Source organism: Coloeus monedula (genome assembly GCF_965178545.1).
Source record: "Coloeus monedula genome assembly, chromosome: 12".
Classification (NCBI taxonomy): Eukaryota; Metazoa; Chordata; class Aves; order Passeriformes; family Corvidae; genus Coloeus; species Coloeus monedula.
The window spans coordinates 13,973,372-13,996,377 of NC_138792.1; the positions used below are offsets into that span (position 1 = coordinate 13,973,372).

Consider the following 23,006-nt stretch of genomic DNA (forward strand, 5'->3'; position numbering starts at 1 on the left):
ATAATTTTCCTGACTCTGCATAACACAGTGTTAGAAAAATTACTACATGTTTGGTGCTGCAGGGCCGAGGAAGAGCTGGTGTCAGGGAACGCTGCTGAAGCAGGCTCAGGGAAGAGCCTGCAGCGAGGGGAGCTGCCTGGGCAGTGCAGCTCGTGGCTCTGGCCGGGTCTGACACAGCAGGGCCACTGACAGTGCCAGTCACACGGTGGCCATCCCTGACTGGGCACGAGGGCTGCCCACAGCACTGTGCCATCAGCAGCAGCTCCATCACTCGCCCTTGGCTTCCCACCACACATCTGTGGCAGGTGCCAAAGTTTGATTTATGAGACTATCAGCAATTAGAATTACTGGATCTCATTAAGGGCACCCAGCTCAGCACCTCTGTGATGAGGAGCCCGTGTGGGTCCTGCTGGACTGGCAAGGTTACAGAGAGCTGGGACAGGGAGGAACATTCCCACTGTCATGATGGGCAGCAGCAGGACAAATCTGCAGGGCCTGGGCAGCTCTGGATCCTGAGCATGGGAGGGAACAGGTGCCCCTGAGCCACCCTGTCTCATCCCCAGACCCATTCCCAGGAGTTCAGCCCCCCCAGCCCACGAGCTGCCTTACACCTCCTCTGCCCCTGCAGTATTCCTTAGCTGCAGCAAAAGGTCTTAACAGAAGAAACCAAACCTGGTAGCCTGAAGTCTTCTATTAAAATGCCTTCATAGGCATAGATTCAAGAGGCAAAAAGGCAGGACAAGGTTTAGTAATTATAGGACCATGTTGAAGTTATTCTGGGTTACTCTGATTTAGAAGATCATGACGAAAACATCTATAATTGAAAAGTGCCCTCGTACAGCAGCAGGGCTCCTACACGCCCTGGATTCCCAAGGTACCTGTGCATGGAGAAAGCTTTCATGTCAGGACTCTGATTAGACATGCACTAGGCTTTAGAAAAATAAAGTTTGCTTTTGAATTCTGAAGCCATAAAAATATAATTAGCAGAAAAAGAGGGTATAAGCAAACCTGCTTGGGCATTCATGAATTCAAACTGATGTGTGCTTTGAGAGCCACATGGAGCAGTGATGATCTGTGCCCGGCCTGAGAGCTGTCACAGACACCCAGGCTTTATGTGGCAGCTCACTTCCACTGCCACCACCTCCGCTTCACACACGGCTGAAACCCCCTGTTGCTGTCACGGGCCATGGAAGGTGAGTCTGGCAGCAATGGTCCTTCCAGCTTGAAGGGTCACAGGAGGAACAGGTCCAGCCGTGCGTTCAGGCACCCTTAGGGGCACATTCAGCAAGGAGCAAGCGGGGCCAAAGGCCACCCTCCCTCTGTGGTCAGACAGCTGTCCCTGCCTGCACAATGGCCACCAGCCCACACTGCTCCCACAGAGGTGTGCCACTGCACCCCAGCTGGTGCATTTAAATGAGTTTCCATCTTTCAGAGATAAGAGACTACAGAGTTTGACCATAAAAAAATGTATGTTAACAGCAGAGGAAGAGAACAGTTGCTGAAACTATCGATTTTTAATTAATGTTCATTCTTTCATTACTCGTCTTTTTAATTAAATTGCTAAGTTGGAATGCTGGAGCATCCCTAGAGGTTAGTATACATTGTTCCTCTGTGTCTTCTACCTGTCATGTTTTATTCTAAGAGGTAAATTGCACATCTTTAGAACACCTGTAGGACTTCAGAAGGTAACTCAGATTTTGGTGGGTATATATTGCAGGAAAATGCAGAGGATCATTACTGGGCCAAGGGCATTCACAGCTTGGAAGTCTCTTTCTAACACTGTAACAAAGGCTGTGGATCTTCTACCAGCAGCCTGAGAACAGACAGAAAATCATAGGTTTTAACTGCCCCTCATGTGAGTTTGTCACCTGACAGAGAAGTAACACCTGTGGTTATCTACTGAGATTGTCATATTTTTGGGTGGGAATGAAACAGCTTTTATTATATGAGACAACACTATTCCATGGACAGATATTACCATATCCCAATTATAGCAAAACCAGACACCATGAGCCTTTTGCTTTACTGTCTGGCTTAGGACATACTCAGTTTTAACTCGGAGCACCCACTCTTCACTGATCTCAGTCATGGAGCAGGCTCTGCCACCTGAGCTCACCTTTCCAGAACCTTTCACTGATTACACACAGGGTATAAGCCCTGAGATCTGTGCTATTTCTTTCTGCCACAAGTAAAACCAGAATGACCCTCGCAGCCATCCTCAGCTGAGTCTGCAAACAGAACCAGATGATGTCAGGAAAGGAGACAGAAGTCTTGCCAGGTGGGAGGAAATACTGAAAAAAAGGGGGATTTACTGCATTCTGTAGGTATGAAATGGGCAATGACTTTTAGGAGAAGCAGCATCTTTAATGTGAGTTTAAAATGCTTCTTCTTCCTGCAAACCATGCCAGGCCTCTTATCCATTAGCATTCCAACAGCATGAATATTATGCTACAAATGTATTGCAAAACCTAAATTGGATAAAGTCCTTATAGTAAGACATTTGAAAACAAGTAGAAAAATAAAACCAATGAAGATTTAAGGAGAGGAGGCAGAAGAGCTCTTTCCTAAGGCAAGAATCCCACAAGTTCTCTGCAGCATAACTACACTTCCCTCTCTTCTGAGCCTCACACCTTGCTTCCTTGCAGCACACTTCACTTCAGCCCAGACAGACACTGCTGTAAAGATGATTCACTCTACTAAAGAGGCTCTCCCAGGAGAGCTCTGCTCCAAAATGTGGGCTTCTCCCCTGGACCTCCCCAGGGAACTCTTTGGAGATCCTTTGGCAGCTTCCTCAGTTCTGCTCTAAATTTTATCCATTAAAATTTCTACCTGGTTATCAGTGGAAAAAAAATCTACTTGTCTTGTACCAGTGGGCTACAAACCCATAAATTCCTGCTTCTCTCCAACAGCAGATTTTGGTTTTCTTTAGAGATTTCTGAGCCTTAAGGACCATTTCTGCCCACGAGAGGCGCATTTCCCTCTGGAGCCTGCACTGTGCCTCTCCATCCCCAGGGTTACAGCACATGGGTGAGCCCCAGCCACGGGGCTCTGAGTGCTCTGCTCTCCCCTTCAGCAGCAGCTCAATAACCCATTTCCTCTCGTTGCCTTTGCTGCTGAATAGGCAGTTTTCCTCCAGTAACTTCTCATTCTGTTCCCCTGACTCAGCCTGCTGCAGCATCTGAGCACTCATTTACTATGGAGTTCTTTACTCGTAAGCTTATTATCTTCCATTTATCTGCATTGAGCTGTGCTGCCCTATTACAACCCAGGTACTCAAAATTAATCCCCATCGTCTATCAGATTGTTTCTCATTATCTGCTTGACTCTCAATTCAGTACCATTTGTAAAACGAAAACCTACTTTTCCATATTATTAATCAAGACTATTTTGTGACAAAAAAGCCCCAGCACTGCAATCTGAATAACCTAAACCAGTTCAAGAAATATTTCTCCTGCTAGCCAAACCTGAATGCTTCCGTATTTTTCTTCTCCCTTCCTTTTGAAATCCCTCTCTGTAATCAGCCTTTTAAAACATGAATTTAATGCATTTCATGCACATTTCTCTAACTTGTATTGTCTCCTTATAGCTAAAGGTTCTCAGTGATCAATATTTTACATGATCATATCAATCATAGCATATGCAGCTGTTTTAGGAGACCTGATAAAACAATTTCCTATTGCTTTTTTAAAATGGATTAAACAAGGCAATTTCCTCACTGCTCATTAGCAGTACCAATTTTCCTCTAGCTTTACAGATATAAGGTCATTTGTGCCAATTTCTTGAGGTTCATTTTGTTGCAGATTGGGGGGGGTATGGGGCTTCAAACTGTGTAATTTTAAAGTAAGTTGTAAATCACCTGAAAAACTGTCAGTGTTTGAATTCTGCCTGAGGACAAACACAGCAATAACCCTTTAAGACATATGCATATTTCCCTACTCTGTTTAATTGCCTTTAATCACACCACTCCAATTAGTCACTCATAATTCACCACACCACTAAATTTGAAATGTGTCCTGTTCCCCTGACCCTCCCCACCTTCTCACCCTACAGACTCTGATCTAAAGGTAATTTGGCTGCTTGGGAGATCTCTCTTGGGGCAGTAAGAGCAAAGCTGAATCTTCTTCACACTGCAGAGGTGCCCAGAGAGGAGTGCACCAGGACAGCAGGCTGGGACGAGATAAGAAATGCCCCTTATGGGCAAACCTACAGGAGACTCCAAGGGCCACAGTATTCTGATAATATTCCCTGGACAAATGGTCCATGATTAAATGGACCATAATCATAGAGAGCACAGTTATGACCCTGGAGAGAGGACAATTCTCAAGTTATAGGCTAGACAAACCCAAGTTTGAGAAGACATTAGGGGAAAGCCTGATGGTACTCTCTGCCTCCAGAACTTACAGAAACATTCTCAGAGGATTAATTTTATACTCATGATTGCGACTCCCTCCACTGTATTTATCCACTTGTAAAATGGAGAAGGGGAGAAATAAAAAAAAGACACAAACTTGAAACTGAATTTTAAAATGGCTTTGTTCCAGAACAGAACAGCCTTGGTTTATTCAGTGTCTCAGTTATCAAAAGCACTTCAGCCTGGACTGAAGGGCAGCTCTGTCTCTACATCCTCCAGCACGGGAGGACTCTCACTGACACCCCGCCCTCGCGCATTTCCCAGCGCATCACCTCTGCCAACAGAACTCTGCAGATGAATAAATGGGTTTGAAATCCACTGACAACAATTTTCTGAATTTAGATTCATTAATTAACTGGAAATAACTTTCTACTGGGTCCCAAATGCTTTTTGGAGTGAAGTTCAAACCTACGCTAGCACTCAGGGGAGCGCTCCAAGGGCAGTGCCAGAGCTGGTCCAAAAGCTGCATTCCTTCCCAGTGGGTGGGGAAGTCAGAGATATTCCTCCTCCTGTTCCCCTCTTTCCTACATAAAGCTGGTGCACACGCTGGCCCTGGACACATGCTCTACAGCTGTAACAAACTTGGTTGAGGAACTTCCTTCCTACAAAACTCCAAACAAATCAATATTCCATTAACACACCTTGCTATACTATGTGTACTTTAAGGAAAATCTGCTTTTGTTTAAAAATACCAAAACCTCATCTGCCTAAAAATTCCAGTTAAAACATGGATAAGACAAAGGAAATTTTAAGGTAAGTGAAAACGATTGCATCAACCATTTTTTTCAGAGAAATTTTGTCTTCTGAGAGGAAAGCAGACCACCAACAACATGGTGCCTCTTGAAGAAGAAATGACTTTCAAAGAGACGTATTTGGGTCGAGACACTGATCTCTTCAGCCTTTGGACAATACTCTCAGGCCCACAGTGTGACGGGATGGTCCTTTGCAAGGCAAGGAGTTGGACTCGATGGTCTGCGTGGGTCCCTTCCACCTCGACACTTTCTGTGATTCTGTGAGTCACACAAGGCTCTGAGCTTAACACCACAGTCTAGAGGATATGCTGTGGCCTCCACTACTCAGAGGATCTAACGTCACTTCTGCCTTCAGTCATGCAGCACACTTGCAGTTCAGAAAAACCAAATCCTCTCAGGCTTGAAATCCATGTGGGAAACTTACTCCTGTGCCTTGTGGGTGGCATTAGTGCCACACTTCCTGCTGTACTACTCTTCTACACAGAATGCTGCTCAGTGCTTACACAATTCATGCATAGAAAGATCTTTTCTCCGTGTGGAATTCCTGCCTCCCACGGCTTAATAGGAAACATGAACCTACAGCACTTACTACCAAGTTGACACTACTCAGCTCTCTTTACACCTAGTCACAACACCTCTGCATTAATTGTCCTAATCAAGCGATTTTGCCATGAAGAACAATTTGATATACTGTGCAGAGTATCTAATCTGGTCTCTGCATTGATATTTTCCTTCATTCACTATGAGAAGGAACATACTCCAAGCTTTCCCATTATACTCCCCTAATAGACTTAATTATAGTGTGGAGGCTACAGGAAAAATCTCAAGACTGTCTTAAGCCATTTCATGTGTTTGTTATTATTAAGGAAGCACAAAACTCCAATACACCCGACTTTTATTTGCCCTTAGTGCAGAGGGAGCTAAAAGGGGATTTAACATTCTTAAAAGAATAACTCAAGGTCACAGCAAGATTCCTTCTAACCATCAGAATGCATGGATGACCTGACACGAGTAAGAACCAAGTGTATTACCTCAAGGAAATCACATCCTTAAGTGGAAATACCCTGTCCTGGGACAACAGCAATTAATGCTGCAGGGTAGCTCACCCAGTCAATAAACTGCAAATCTTCTAAAGCTGAAACTGTGCCAGTGAGAGTCAGCAAGAACAAGCCCCTTTTGCTGTGGGGATGACATTTTCTACTGTTTATGCTCTTTCATCTTGCAACTTCCAGTCCACAAACTCAACAACCAAGAAGGAAAGAAGATGACTATAAACCACAGGAATTCCACTGACTTTTGAATTTTTCTACACACTTTAATTTCCTAGCTATTTCTTTGCTTGTATTTTGGAATGTTTCTCATTGCTGCCCTTTTCTCTGTCAAACACTGTCAGAGTGAACACACCCTGCAGAGGTGTGAGCAGCAGAGACTTCAGACAATACCCTTCCCTGAATTTATTTATTTGCCATAGAACTTGAGCTTCCTGACTGGATATTCATATAGAAACATAAAATTTGGCCATCCTTTACTTTTACCTGTGATGATTGATACTTAGCAGTGAAGGAAACAAAGGGATTTCACTGGTTTTCATGATTTTGGTCTTCAGTTGGAAGATTTTTTTTTAGAGAAACTGAATTTTTGTCCAGGAGAAATAATTTTTAGTCCAAAGGAAGATACATCTTTGGGTTGAGGACAATGAAAAGAGGAGAATTCTGCATCAACTATTAACATAATAAATGGCTTTTAAAAATAGCACAGATGGAATCCTCCTACACAGAAGCAGCACAAAAACCAGACTGATCATTTCAGCCTACACTGAGTGTAGTACATGTATCACCCTTCACTTCCTTGCCCTGAAACCAAATCTCCAAGTGAAAGGGCATCACAGGGCTGCCCTGAGAGCCCACCACAAGGAATTGGGATGTTTGATCTGTTAGCTCACTTGCTGATGCTAATCCAAATTCCTGAACATCTGAAATGCTACCATATGCAAAGCCCTGACCCATCCCAAACTGCACCTTTCTCTAACATTGTGAGAGAGCTCAGGAAGCACAATTAATAACAGTGATCAAGAGACTTGCACATCCCAAAGTCATCTCATAGCCAGACACCATTTAGGAACACAGAATTTTAAAAACAGTCTAGCTTAGGGTTGTCTCAAGTTCCTAACTATTTCTGGATCTCCCAGCAGCAAAGACAGAAAGCAGAGTGGTAAATTCATAAAATTATACTATTAAAGAAAAAAACAAAACAAAACAAGAAGAACAAAGGAAAAAAAATTGAGAATAAAAAGTCGAAAGTCTTTTCTTGACTTAATTTAGACCCCAAATGGCAGCAATCAATCTATGAGATGCAAAGCTGATAACAAGATTTGACCCCTGCAATTACATGGCACCTTTGCAGAGTCACATTCTGGTTCTGATGAACAACATTTCTTCTTTTACAAGAAAACATTTTTGAAAACAATGCCCCCCCTGAGTCTTCAGGGTTCATGTTGCAGACAGTATTAAAAGCTGCAGAAGACATTTCAGATAAGATCTCTCAGTTCTGCACATTTGGATTCCTTCTCTCTCACTTGTTTTGGAATGGGCTGCTGGGAAGAAGTGCTGTGAGCAGGAGCTGAACAGGCAAAGTCATCACCACTCGTTCTTTAGGGGACCTTCACTGCAGCTGGGTGTAATGGGGTGGCAGAGAATTCCTGCAGCATGTGGCAGCACTACCTATAAAACCAACCTGGAGCATTTATTCTCCCAAGGAGGCAGAAGAAAGCATCAGGAGCCAGTTCCCAGCCAACACTCGCTCCACTCCTGCAATTCCTCTGCTTCACAGCTTCGAGATCCAGCGGCCTCAAACAGGGCAATGCCGATGGGAGCAAGGTGTATCACACAAAAAATAACAAGTCTTGTTGTAACAACGATGGAGAAATCAGATGTCCACTCTCCCAGATTCTTAACATTGTTGCCACTAGATTTTTAAAGACCATAAATAATCCCAAAACTGTTTGTGAATTTGCCCTGCAAAAGTGAACTGTTTGTGAATTTGCCCTGCAACTGCAAGAATTGATCTGTTTTGATCCTTCCCTGGAGACCCATCCTAAACCAAAGTACTACAACTTCATCTTTTAACTAGTTTCCTTTCTAATGAACCTGCAGCCCTACAAGTCTCCTGAGAAATCTGATGTGTGTGTTTGTATGTTTCTTCTTATAAACCTTGATTTATAGGTTGTAAAAAAAAAAAAAATTCCAAGGATTTGTGCCATTAAAAGTAAGTGTTCATCAGCTCCAGGAAACTGGAAAGGTGACAGTATTTTACTGGGCTCTCCTCCCCCTTGCTGCCCCTGCCTCCCAGCCAGAATGTTTTCTCTAGAGCTAAACAGAGATGGACTTCTTAGAGCAAGAAGAGACTGAGCTCAGACATCGACTCAGAGGGAGAATGACTCGTGAAACAGAGGTTATACAGGAAGACTGCTAGAAATAAAACAGGGAATGAAGGTACAGAGCTTGGCACCTGAATAAGAAACAGCTCCTGTAGGAGAGGAGAGCTAAATATAGAACTCCTCTGCAACACCAACTGAAGTCACTGGTGCCTTTCAAAGGGATGTGATGAAATCTTTGGGGATGTATTTCAGAACTCAGACAGTAAACTGGCCTGAAGCCGAATACCTCTCAGTGCATACAGCTCAGGAGGAGTGGATTCCAATAAATAAGTCTGGCCAAGGACTTAAAAAGAAAAATGTCGGCAAGGGCCCATCTCAAAAATCATTCTGTTGGAAACAAGCTGACTTTAAAAGTTGGCAATAAAACTACTAAAAAAAACCCCAACTCCAAAACCACACCACTAAAAAAAACCTGGCAGGAGTGTTGGGTTTGGGTTTTTTTATGATGTCCTTTTGAGACATCAGTTTTTAAAAGGCACCTTTTTAATTCTGTTGAGACAGTACAAATTCTGCTGTAGGAGAGATTACATCAATAACAAATTGTCATAGTGCTGCCCTGTGATTTTCCTCAGTTTCCTGGATGAACAATTGCACTCACGTTTTCATTTGCATGTGCAAATTAAAGAATCTGCCATGAATACACCTGATCAGACATCAATTGGCAGCACTCTACAGGAGTCACTGTACTTCCTTAAATATGCATAAGGGTGTGAAAAACTAATCGTGTGACTGGGATCCACTGCTTAGAGCATTAAATAATTGTAGGCATGTAATGGTCTGTACAGAGCTGTGAACATGGAGGTAGAGAAGCAGCTGCTGTGCTTTGTAAGCAGCTGGGTGCTCAGTTCAGGGGGTCTGATCCTCACAGGGTGAGGCAGAACCACTCACGGAGAACACACCACATTCCTCTGCCAGTGTTGGCATAATAAAGATGATGTTACTCAAAGTTTAGCTGAGCAACTTGCCTGTGTTTCTTTGGAAATCTCTTGTCCTCCTCAGGTAACTTGTCCCACTGTGAGGTGTCCATCCATCCAGGCTTCCAACTCCTCTCCACAGTATCCTTCTAACCACTGGAGCTCAGGGATCTCTCTACTTCAGTTTTGGATCTCCCCTGCAGCCAAGTTCATCCAAAAGCAGTCTGCTCACCTGTCCACACCACCACCTTCTCAACCTCTCTCCTCGCACTTTTCTGCCCCATCATCAGACTCTCGCACCTGAACCTCTCCTTCTCGGTACCACGATGCTTTACAGTTTGAACACTGCCCTCTCCTCCTTGCTGTTCTTCATACCCATTCTCCTATCATTCCGTCACTCCATTCTACTCATCTTCCCTCACTTACTTGCAACTTGCTTTCAAATGGAAATGAATTGGAATGGAACACAGAAGTGTTCTTCATCAAACAAAAAGCACATTTATCCTCCAAAGTGTCTTCACCAGACATGACTTACCAACACATCAGAGTTATCAGGGTTCCCGGTGGTTCCAGCCTACACAAGTTGAGCATCACACCTGCAGTACTTCATCCATCTCCTGTGTTCTCAGCACAAGAAGAACACAGACCTGTTGGAGTGAGTCCAGAGGAGGCCACAAAAAGGCTCAGAGGGCTGGAGCACCTCTCCAATGAGGAAAGGCTGAGAGAGCTGGGGTTGTTCAGGCTGGGGGAGAGAAGGCTCTGTGGAAACCTTATTGTGGCCTTCAATTACTTAAAGGAGCTACTACAAGAGAACTGGAGAAGGACTTTTTACAGGGGCATGCTGTGATAGAACAAGGGGGAATGCCTTCAAACCAAAAGAGGTTCAGATTAGGTATTAGGGAAAAAATCTTCACTGTGAGGATGGTGAGACACTGGACAAGTTGTCCAGAGCAGCTGTGCCCGCCCCTGGATCCCTGGAAGTGTCCAAGGCCAGGCTGGATGGGGCTTGGAGCAGCTTGGGACAGTGGAAGGTGTCCCTGCCCACAGATGAGCTTTAAGGTCCCTTCCAACCCAAACCATTCTGGGATTCCAGAGTCTGCTGCCATTGTGTGCTGATATTCTAAATTTGGAAGAAACACTATTTACACTCAGAACAGGCAACCTTAGGAAAGCACACACGTCTACTGCCAGAGAACAATCACCATTGAGAAACCTCCACAGGAGAAATTTCCATCCTTTAAAACAGCCTACTAATTTTTGGTTAGAAGGTCATCATTCTAGAAGAGTCCACGTTAATTCAGGAACCTTCTGGCAATCTGCTCAGTTTTCCTCAAGGTTTTGCAGGCAGCTGGCTCAGCGACCTCACAGACAAGTGATTTAAAATCACTTCTTTGTCTTCTGTTAAGACAGAAACTATCAAGAGGGAAAGGAATTTTTGAAGCAGAACATCTCAATTTTAGAGAATATGTAACTTTGACTTGAGTAGCAATTGCGTATCACAAAGAATATGTTCTTCAGCACCAGCAGGAAAGCTTGTTTTCCTCAGAGCTTCCCTCAACGCAGAAATAACTAGGACTGCATTTATTTTAATATATCAAGAACCGTATCATACTGACTGTACATTTCACGTATTACGAAATGCACTACATCAAATTCTTTTCGGTTAAAACAGTAATTTCCTAAACATGCTTCTTTGTTATTAGCACAAAGACCAGCAAAATTTCTCACCATTTTTACATTTATCTAATTTAATATCCAAGTGATTAAAAAAACCACTTACTTGCATTTGGCAGCTCAAGTCCCATTACAAATTTTTGCTTACTATTGGTTTTACAGTATATTTAATCTAAATTTATCATTAAAAGGCCAGCCCCATGAACTCCACTGGAGTAATGCTGACAGCTCATCATTAGACGGGAAGATCTTATGTGAAGCTTAAACATTTTCTACTAGCAACATCTGAGAAACACTAGCAATATTCGAGGTCAGTTTTGCCACTGGTCTGAAATGAGAGAATGATTATACTTACCAGAGATAAGAGCAACTAGAAAGCAAAACTTGGTCTTTAATTACTGACTCTACCAAGCTGGAGCTGTAGAGGAAGAGAAACAGGGGCAGGCACTAATTAAGCAAAGGTGCACAATTGAAATTAACTCTGCATTTTTAACAACTCCTGCAATTAAGTGTTAATTTGATGTCACCTGTTGCAGAAATGAAAAATCCTAGGACTGTTCAGAGGAAAAGGCACATTTAGAGAACAGACTGACAGTCACCACAAACGTGGTTTATGCTGTTAAAGATGGAAAAGCCAGCACCTCGTCCCCTGCAGCCTCAGATTCTTGTCCCGCAGAGGCTCCTCATGGCTGACTCTTGTGCAGCCCCACCTGTCTCTGCAGCACTGAAGGGAAATTTGGTAAAGCCTCCAAACCAGTGATGAGGATGGGCAGAGGACAGGAGGGCAAACACCCTCATTCCTGATGTCACCAGCCCACAATTTCCTGGCTTTGGAGTCCTCCATGGCCTGGGAAGTTTCATGACAGATTATGATGCATCTTTGACAGATGGTGAAGTCCCAGCCACCTGTATGGGGTAAGTTCTGCTGCTTTGGGGGCACAGAGGTTTCACTCTCTACAGAAAACCTCTTAGTTCCATCCTTTAATACTGGTAAGCTCCAGGCCTAGCTAAGCTTCTGAGCTTCTCAGAAAGGCCGCAAGAAACACAGCTGAGGAATGAAGTGCACCTCTCCCCCAAGAGCCAAGGACAAAAAACCTGAGACAAGAGTATTGTAACAAGAAGAAAAACCAAGGATAAGGAGAAAGATTTAGCCGTTATTTGGAAAATATTTGTTAAGAAACCCAAACCTCCATTAGAGCAATTAAGACAAAGCCATGTTGGGCCACTTCCTTTGTCTTCTGCGTGGGGCTCAAAACAATCAAGATGCTCGGATATTTGTGCAACATTATCCACTCTACACTGGTGTTCTGACCTCTCTATGCCACACAAAACAAATTAAAATCTGACTTAATGATGCTGGCACAGACTTGAAGAGTGGCCATTTTTCATTCTGTTGTGAGAACTAAATTTGACCAGATAGAATAGAATAGTAAGAACTGAGACAGCTGCACCAGTAACCTTTCCAGAAGAGACTGCTGTGTCATGTGGGAATGTCAAGCATGACAGACAGCTGGTAACCAAAGACTTCTTGTGCAGGAAGTTGTGTATATTCTTAATTTTTTCCTTCCTAAATCAACATGCAAGAATTATTTAGCACACCTGAAAAATGTGGCAGACAGCTTCAGATCAGGAATGTCCCAGATGCCTGGAAAGGATTTCTCCTTGTTTCCTTGTTTTCTTTACAGTTCAACACTGTGTCACCCGAGAGGAAGCACAGCCATGTGCTGGATACGCTCTGCAGTTCAGAACCTTTGCAGGTTTATGAGCTCTGTAATCTTTAGGGTTTAACGTAAATCTTTGTAATCTGTCTTTCAGAGAAAAAAGATAAACCTGTCTGTGTCTGTTTTCAAACACATGGCAGAATGAATAGAACACATGCAGGAACAATACCCAGCAAAGCCCTGTTAATTCTTCCTGAACACCACTGCTTGGCAGCACACCTTTCTGTCCTGGAGGAAAGGGCTGGCTTAAGAGAAGATGTGCAAATATTTTGCACTGTCCTACAAAAGCTGGAGCTTTTTAAGCATATAAGCAAAATCAAAGAACTTGTACACAGCAGGAAAATTATGTAGATAGGTACCAGTGGGCAAAAAACCTGAATATGAAACAGTCTGAGCACTGACTTTTCCCCAAACACTCAGACACTACTGAAAAAGAATTCAATAACTTTACGTAAGTGTTCCATGAAAAGTCTGGCTTTTTGCAGTCTTGGTGCTCACTGAGGTCTGGGTAAAGCTTCGGTTTCTGTAGCTTTCAGGTCAGAACATTTGAAAGAGAACAAGGAGTAGAGACAAATGTACTACCACCAAAAGTTAACTGCTTATGCAATCACAAAATAACATTAATGCACATTACTGCCCAGTGTGCTCACCACATACTTGAAGTAAAATGCACTGTTGTGAAAATTCTTCAGCTTTGTTCAGGAAGCAACCCTAGCCCTGACAGAGCAGGATCCAGAACGAGGAGAGTGAGAGAAAAACACGCGTTGAGGGAGCACAGGGAGAGCAGATTGAGTTCCAAGCTATACTGAGCTCCTCTTCTTTTCCAGATAACCCAGGACAGGAGGAGCCTGCCAAACTCTCTGATGAACCTTGCTGGTTCATTTTTGTGCACTCAGAGGCATCAGCTGCTGAAGGCCAAGACTGCTGCTGGGATGAAGAGCAGAAAGCCCTGAGTCAGGTGTGGGCTGAGCTAACCCTGGAACTGGAAACCATAGACAATTATCTATCTGAGCTAATTATCCCTGAGGTGAGCAATTCCACTGCACAGGCCGGGGATCTCTGCAATGTGCTCTGCTGCTCCATGCAGCCTTGCCTTGGTGCTTTTGTGCCCGATTACCTTGGGCAAAGGAACAACTCTCCGTGACAGCTGGGAAGTTTAACTCCTCCTCATTTACAGACCTGTCCTAAGCTATAACATCATGAAAGATTTGTCATGATCTCAACCCAAAGGCACTCAGTATTTAATTACCACTGATAAAGGTTTGTGCAGTAATTATGATGCACTGTGTAGCTGAGTAAGGTACAAAGAAAAACCTTCATTATTAATAAAGAACTATGTCTCCTTATTTAAAATGAGGACAGATTGAAGAACGAAGTCTGATGCCTTCTCAGGAGAGTCATGGGATGGAAAAGCAGCAAGACAAAGGCCTTCCTCCATACAAGGAACACTCTTTGAAGATCTCAGAGTCCTTTAAAGATGAGATGAGAAAAGAAGATCAGGGTGACTCATTTGGTCTAAATGTCCTACTTCAGCTATGCTAAGTGCCAGATACTGTCTCCATACTGAATATTTACTTTGAGATTAGAACAAAATAGCAAAAGGCACAGATAAAAGATTCCTCTCAGAGTACACAGGTAAGGTGAGAGATAGCATTTCTTTTTGGGTTGCCATGACCTGTTCAGGGGTAAGGCCAGGTCCAGTTTGAGAATCAAAAATCATTACCTTGAAATAAAAGCTCTACAACTGCTCCTAATGCCATTACTTACTCAAAATTTTCTGATGCTACTGAGTACAAATTTGGCTAACAATTGCACAGCTCACATTTACAGCTGCACCTTTGAATTTTACCACCATGAAAACCCAGTTCAACAAACCACTTTATTATCAGCTAGCTTTGTTATTGATATTTTATCTTCATTTCCTCCAGCCACGTTGCTCTAGATCTCAGTCTGACAGACTAAGGTCTGCACGCTGTTTCCTGGACTGAGATGTTATGTGCATACACAGCGAGAAGGCTCTTCCAGCTGTACTCCTGATTTCAGGTCACACTCAGCTGACCACAAGAGCCAGAGACATTTGAAAAAGTTATTTTTCAGGTGGGTAGGAACAACCTGGTAGGTGTATCAGTTAAAAAGCATTAGCAGAACAACAGAACAGGATGCAGGAATCACGCCTGTGTGTAAGACACTGATCTCCAAGCCTCTCAGGAGCTAAATAAAGCTCTAAGGAAAGCTCTTGCACTGCGTCCTGTCAGGGGGCAGGTACATGTGAATTCATGAACTAGAGAGGTTTGTAAGCCATTTGAAATATTACATTCAGTGACTTTCCTTCAAAGCCTCAAATTCCTTCCTCAATAATCATTCCCCTGTAATCACTGTAGTACCTCATGACAGACTCATTACAGCAACAATTGGATTCTTCCTGCTCAAGAGTATAACAGAGAACCTTATTCTTTAAAACATATCCAGCCACCTTAGAAAGAGGTGGTTTTTATATGGCAGCACACAGCGGGATGTGCAAGCACCACGCATAGAGTCAAGTACCTGGTGAAAAGTGAAGAAGGTGCAGAAAACAGCAGCAGTAGAGGGTAACAGTTTGGGGAAAGCTGAAGTAGGAGCCCATAACCTGTTGCTATTCATGCATCACCTGCCAACACTGGCTGCTCCTGTCCACCTGCCCTGGCCACCCCCCTGCTCCTGCCACGGCTGGCACTGCATTCACCAGGGCTGAGCCTCTCCCCAGCTCACATGCTGAGCAAAGCAGGTGTTTGTGTGAGCAAAGAGGGTGTTTGTGGTGAGCAAAGAGGGTGTTTGTGGTGGAGTCCGCTGAACTACAGATAACACACCAGCACATGGTGAGAGCTGTGAGGAAGGGAGGGCTGGAGGCACCTGGCAGCTCATCTGGCACAGGCTGATGCAGAGCCACTGCTGAAGAGAAAGATAAAAAAAAGTCAGATCCTGTGTTTAAGAACGTGGAAAAATGCTGAATTCCCAACTCTGCTGTATCTCTGCATGGACAGAAGCATCATCTCCCCAGACCCTTCCAAAGATAATAGTTAGGTACCTAGTGCTCAGGTGATTGAGTAGGCAGTGTTACTGCTACTCTTTCTGATGAGATGTCCAAGTAGTTTTGAGAATCACATCCTTCACTTTCCTCTTTATAATGGGAAACACTAAATTTCTCTACTGCTTGGGACTGCTATGATGACTTGCATGTTCAATCATGGATCATTGTGGCCATAAGGACCACTTTAACTGCTGAGGGAGTAAGAAAAGAAGAAATCAAACTAAACTCTGTGAGGGGGTTCTGATCTCATTTGCAGACAAGTAAATATTGAGTAAATCTTGGATTTTGGTGGAATTACTCTGGATTTGCACTGTCTGAGCCTGAACCTGAGCCAGGCCCAGACTGTGTTCAGGTAAGCTCATTAAATACATCCCAACCCCTCTGACTCTGCTGGGAGCACTCACACGTTTAATCGCGTGCTTAAAGGCTTTGGAGGCTCAGGGCAAGAGGGCTCAGCCACGCACAGGACTGAGCTATCTGCTCTGTGTACTGAGCTTCTGAAGCAAGAATGCAGTTGTCACCACTGCCTCCCAGTGCCCTGAAACAGAAGGTTATCAGTTAATCACTCAAGTCAAAGACCATTTCCCTTTGGGGGAAAAAGCCATTATACTAGTGGCAGCTTCAGACCTTTGACTTTTGGTCTCTGTCCCTCTCTTTAGATCATCCTTCACTGCAGATATGGTCCCACAGCTGCAGCATCTCCATATGTACCCAGACAGGCAGGATTTAAGAGTTTACTTTCATTTAGTACTGGAGAAGGCTTAGGCATTGCTCAGCTGCTTCTTACCAGTGCTAGAACTTGGGAACAAGGCAAGGTGAAAGCTTCACATTCCCCACAGGAAGGCCTGAGAGGTGCAGGAAAAAGCAGAATCAAGAACAGGGTTTTGCTGAGGGAAAGGGCAATGAGGAAGGCACAGAGGGCTGCAGGGCCCAGCATCAGTCAATAGCAGGCTGCCTGCTTTCCCTGGGATGAACAGCTCCAGGACACACAGCTCAGCGGCAGCAGGAAAGGGTTAAAGGCTCCTACTGGCAAGAGCAAATGGGATACCAAGTCTTTGCTTTTCACCTCCGCTGAAATGAGAAGACATGAGGAAAAACATGAAGCCCATGAAATGTGACTGGTTTGGTATCAAAGGGCCATAACCTGGATGAAGTTTCAATAGGGTCATGTGAGGGAGTAGGGCCCCCATCCAGGGAACCAGGGAACCAGCTGCTGCTCCAGATTAAACCTGAGGCTGAAGGAAGCACAGCACAGATGCTGAACTGCCTCACTGGTGTCCCACTGCCAAGTGTGCCTGCTCTGAATGTCTTGGACACAGGCAGTTGTGCCTATTTCATGTGGCTCATCTTCATTATTCCTCACTGGAACACAAAGTCATTTTTAGTTCTGAACAATATGTAAAGTTTAAAAACCTCTCACAATTCTCTGATTTCAAACACAGTTCTCCTCCCCCTTCTTCTTTCCTTTTCTCCTCTAAAATGCAGAAATACACATGCATTAACATAATTAAACGAGCGAGCAGGGCTAACAGGACTGATTTAGTCTAAAAGAAAAGGATATAATTAGAGTGCCAAGTAACAGCACTATCAGTGGTGACACGATGCTTGGAGCACCAAAGGGACATTCTGTATTACAACATAAAGGCTCCAAATTTCTGTTGGTGGCTAAAGTGCCAGTGCACATGGCGTAGGTGGAAGAGGCAGCCTCCCACACACAGTGCTTGAACATCCTACCTCTGCCTCACCCCCAGGACTGGCTCTGCCACGCATTCCACTGCTAGGGATGAAGATAACAAGCCATTGTCAAGGGCAACCACAAAGCTGCTTGTTTCACATTAGCATCCTCAACATTTTCTATCTAATCAGATTTCCTGTCGGTTGAGGAAAGCTGCCTTTCCTCATTACCAGCTGCTATCCCAGATTTCCCTCTCCCCATCCCCAATACGTACTTTGCCATGCTTGGCTTGTCTGCTTTTCTGTGTGAAAAGGTTATGTATGCCTGGAGGGAGACTAAATGTTATCCAAAAAAAAAAAAAAAAAAAAAAAAAAAAAAAAAAAAAAAAGGCAAAAAAAAAATCCACATGGAAACAGAACTGTGGGCAAGTGTCCAAGACTCTCGATTGTGTGACTGTGACTAACCAATAGGTGTTTTTTAAAAACATTTCTCTCATTTTATTCCCTCCCCTGGATGTAATAATACAACTCAAATTAGTTTTCCAGGAGCTGACTTCTTTTTATGTAACCATGTTTTATACAGATAGCAGCAGCAGCTTATGTTTAAACTATTTAAGAGAACAAATAGCTGCAAAATGTACTTCAGATGGCCCTTCTCCTGCTAGCAGTGTATTCCTGGCTTGAGGGAAGCTACAACAGCACTCTGTATTTTGCTGCTGCTTGGATGCGATTGTAAACAATGCCCAATGCCCACAGGACCCAGCATCCAGGTAAGGATGTCAGCTCTGCTTGTTTTATTGCATTTGAGAGATCCACGACGTTGTAAACTGTAGAACGACTTTGACAAAACAAAGCTGGAATGATGCAGAATAAAGCAGCAGTTCAGCTTTTAACACAGTCCCAAGTTTCCCAGAGCATTAGGGAGGGCACATCCCCTCAGAAGTGCAGTCCAGACTGGCAGCATCACGCTGCTGGCACGGGGCTCCAGTGGAAATTTCCACATTTGGGGAAGATCGCATTGGTGTCATTTCCTATTGCTCTCCTTCCTTCCACTCCTACCACTTGCTGCAGTTACTGGGCCAAGGACCTTCTGTGTGTCCTCCAGGCTGAGATCAAAGGAACTGGCCCTGGACCTGTTTTCCTGAGGTGCACTTGAGGCATATGCGTGCTGTGAATAAAGATGATGTTGCAAGCAGGCAAGTAGGTGTGGGGAAAAGAACAAGAAACCAAGGCAGATTAAATTAGGAAACATGGATCTAATTTTCTCATTCCCACTTTTGCTTTTAGAAATAGGCCAAAGACACAAGAAATGAAATGGGCCCAAGATATGAGAAATGATGGACCACCAGGCTCAGATACCAGCGTGTGGTGGTATTTAAGTCTTTCAGCAAACAGCAGAACAATCCCCAAATACCTCTACAAAACGCCTGGAAAATCTTTTACCTGGTGTCTTCCTACATGCCTAGGGAGTCCAAATCCTGTAGTGATAAACGAGGCTCCCTGAGCACTAACCCTGTATGAAAGTGGTTAAAAGGTGCAGAGAGGTCCATCATCTAAACAGAAGAGTTGCAAAGTTAGAAACACGCAGATTAAAAAGCTGTGGTTTTGTACTCTCTGCAGAGTCTTTCAAGTCTGCAATTTTCCATAAAACTTCCATTTTGACATTTCACTTGGAGAACTTTGCTAACAGCTTCCTAGTTGTCATACTTCCCCCAGTACCTTCAAAAATGTGTAATTTATGTCACAGTAACAAGCTTAAACATTTCTTTTCCTTTATCCTAACAGTGCAATGGAGCTGTTAACTGCTGGGCTCACACTGGAAGGTGTTCTGCTAGGATTTGTTTCAGCCACTCCATTAAGCCCGATGGACTGTTGCAGAGTTTGCATGGAAAGCACAGCTCAGATCACATCACAATCAAAATTTTTCAAGCTTCATGCCAACAAACCACTGAGGATGACACACATCAGTCCTTCAGTGGCTCTAATACCACTGGCAAGCAGTTCACAGATTTTGAAGGTAAATGTAGCCCAGGCTATTTGAGCTACAACAGAGGCCAAAAGGATCCCTGATCAGGTATTTTGCCTCCCATGCTAGAGACAACATCTTCCAGAGAAACACGCATAGAAATCACACACCAACAAAAATTGATACCCCTCTGAATTCCCATCCACTCAGGTGGTCACAGGACAAGCCAACACGGCCATGGCTTCTTGTGCCTGCCTAGTAATGCAACATTCCTGGAGGAGAGGAGGAGGGATGAACAAGGGAAGAGACATTCATCCCAGTGCACGGCAATAAAAGATGACAAGCTTTCCTCCCAGAACCAAACATTTGCACTGAAAATGAATAACAATGCCATATGCCAGGGAGGAAGGAGTAACACAGCTGCTGTTGGAGACACTGTGCAGATTTATGGAGAACCTAAGAGCAACTCTTGGCTTCCAGGCAGCAACACGGCGGCACTGACGCTCCCCAGGTCTTCCCCCAGAGCCTGCACCGTGCCAGCCTTCCCTGGCAGATCCCAAATTCCCCAGCACTGAACCAAACCATGTCCCCTGGAGACTCAGCTCTGGAGAGAAACGGCCCAGCATTGCTCTGCTCTCCTCGTTCCTCTTGGACAGGCCACTGGGGTGTAAATTGTTGATTTATTCACTGAAATGACCAGACCCAGCTAAGAGCTAGTCTCCAGCAGAAATCCAGTTCCCAGGGTAGGTTCCACTGAAACAACCATGAGCTTCTGCTGGAGTTACACATGAGCACACCAAGAATTGGCAATACAGCATGTCAGTCAGGGATGCCAGGTGTAGGGCCCACCTTTTTATGCCTCATGGCTGTGGAATCCTCCTGATCACCAAAGAGCACGTGTTTAGCACCTGTAGAAGCTCAGCTGCCATCACCTTCCTAGAGGAGCTTGAGATGAACAGTTCTGGGTTCAAAATTTACTCATGAACAACACAAACCCTGACAGATGACAGGAAATCCATGACATCTGCTAATCCAGAAGAATGCTATGGGATTCACCTTTCCTTCATGCTTATTGAGTTATGAAATCACAACTTCTATCAAGTCTGCCCCAGAACAGAGAAGACAATTGGACTTTTTTCAAACCCTGATTTTAACATTCAGTTGCATCATCAGTGAAACAAGAAACCTCTCCCCGGGCCTTAGACCAGAATGTGTATCAGAGTTAATATTTCTGGTGAGATGATAAATGCTATTTTAATAAAATACTTCTATTTTAAAAGGCACAAATCTCCCAGAGGTGGTACAAAGAACATTCATGCAAAATTTGGGGAATGTAACAAGAGAAAGCAATTGACTGAAATATTTTGGGCTAACAGTGACAGCTCAGCAACTGATGCCCATCATTACAGAGAGAATAATGCAAGTGATTTGTTATAAGAACTCCAACCTACTCACTCTGCCATTCCTGCAGACTCGACTGTGGCAAAATCCAGCCCTGAATATTTCATCTTAAAACACTTCTACCAGCAGTAGCATTATTTGTCCCGGCAGATACTGGAGCTTATGCAAAAAGTAGAAGGCTTACCATGTGAATATGAAGCAGTAATGCAAAACACATATGGAACAATAAGACAAAGTATTAAAAATGTAATTTAGAGTATCTTAATCTTATGTACACTAGATGAACGAGATGTACCTCATTGGCAATTTCATATTAGTAAATACAGCATGAGAAGAGACCATACCTTTGCTTTATCTGAAAAGGAAAACAATCTACTTATTTTTTTTTTCTGCTCTGCATGCATTTCATTTCCCAAAATGCAACCAGGCGTGCATTACATACAAACTTCATCCTGCTCCACCCAAGTACAGCTGCCATGAGCATTCTCTAGCGCTATGCAGAAGCCTTATGGAGTGCAAGGTGTTGGGGACAAGCCGAATCTGAGTCTAAGTGCCAGATTTTCAGCAGAGTGCAGCTTCAGAAATGTTACTGCGAAGAACTGGCTGGGAATTGATGCTGTTTAAGTAGCAAGCAGCTTTTGGCAGCCAAAGAAACGGGCAGTGTGTAATGATGAGAGCTGAAACAAACAAACTTTATTTAAGAAAAAGCAGCGTCATTTCTCCTCTAGAATGATCCCGCACGTGGCTTAGATTACAGTGTCCTGTGAGAGCTGCATCAGACACTGACAGGCAAGCAAAGGGACACGAGTGCATCACGCTCCTGCGTCAGCTGCACTGCACTGACACAGGCTGGGAAACACACAGCACACTCCGGGGACATACATGGAAAAAAATAAATAGAAACAAACAGAACATGGATCCATAGTGTCACAAACCTTCCGGCTCTGTGTTCTCTTTGAGGTGCACTTGCTTCAGTGGGCAGCAGAAGATTTCGTGACACTTAGCACGAAAAGGGGACTCTTTTTTCTTTAATTCCGCAGATTGGATCGAATCTTGCCGTAACATAATGTACTCCTGTGTGCCAGGGGGAGCGTCATCCATAACTGTGGTCACCACATAACAAAATGAACTCAAGTTAGAGCTTGAGGAAAGCAATCCAGAGAATCAAATCAACTACATAATGTCAGGGTGGGGGAAAGACAGGAGGGGAAGAAAGGTTCATAGGAAGGAAAATAAACTTTGAAGTGTAAAGTATCTTAGTCATGGTGGTAGAAGGGTGGGAAAAAACATTTCTTTTATAAACAATGCTTCTCATAAACCTCAACACTTCATACCATTTCATGCAGCTTTAATAAACAGTAGAATAACACCCCGCTCCAAAAAGTGCCAAAGTTCCTTCCTATATTTGCTTTATTCTCCTCTAGCACCTCTATCCATTCTGCATGCAGATTAAGAAAAACGCAAACCAAACTTGCTTTTACGGCCTAGCCATAGGCAATCTCTGCATTAACATCAGTGAGCAATCACTCCACATCTGCAGGTAGTGCCACACCAGTGTATCTGCTCCCCAAGGACGAGGGACATGCCTTTATTGGGATATGTAATTACAGCCCGTTCCTCAGAGCAAGGGTGACAATCCAGTGACATTTGACCTGATCATTTTCAACGGATGAGCAGATGTACAAAGAGAAAGCACATTAATCCTTCTGATGGTTTTCTTGTAGAACAGCAAGTATTTTTTAAAGTTTATCTTATAAATCAATACTGCCATCAATAGCATAAATGATACGCAGTCTGAAATGTTTCTGAATGGGGTCAGACTATTAAATGGCAAAAAGATAAAATATACAGCATCAAGAAAGCTCCAGCTTGAAGTATTACATTACCAGAAAGAATTGAAACACTTCTCCACTACCTAAAAAAATGAAGCCTTAATAACAGAGATAGTGAAATTCAGCTCACAGCTTTAGGCAAAGATCATCTCACATGA

The 23,006-nt window shown here is 43.7% G+C and overlaps 1 protein-coding gene across 4 annotated transcripts in view; it reads right to left on the minus strand.

Moving 5' to 3' along the window:
- The window catches only part of FGF13 (fibroblast growth factor 13), a gene marked incomplete at its 5' end in the record, with an annotated part of 238,698 nt that overhangs the window by 87,112 nt on the left and 128,580 nt on the right, over positions 1-23,006 (minus strand). For all 4 annotated transcript variants that reach the window (XM_082289462.1, XM_082289461.1, XM_082289459.1 and 1 more), the window contains one exon: positions 21,952-22,119. In XM_082289462.1, the coding sequence (XP_082145588.1) occupies positions 21,952-22,117 (166 nt within the window). The remainder of the gene's footprint in view (positions 1-21,951; positions 22,120-23,006) is intronic.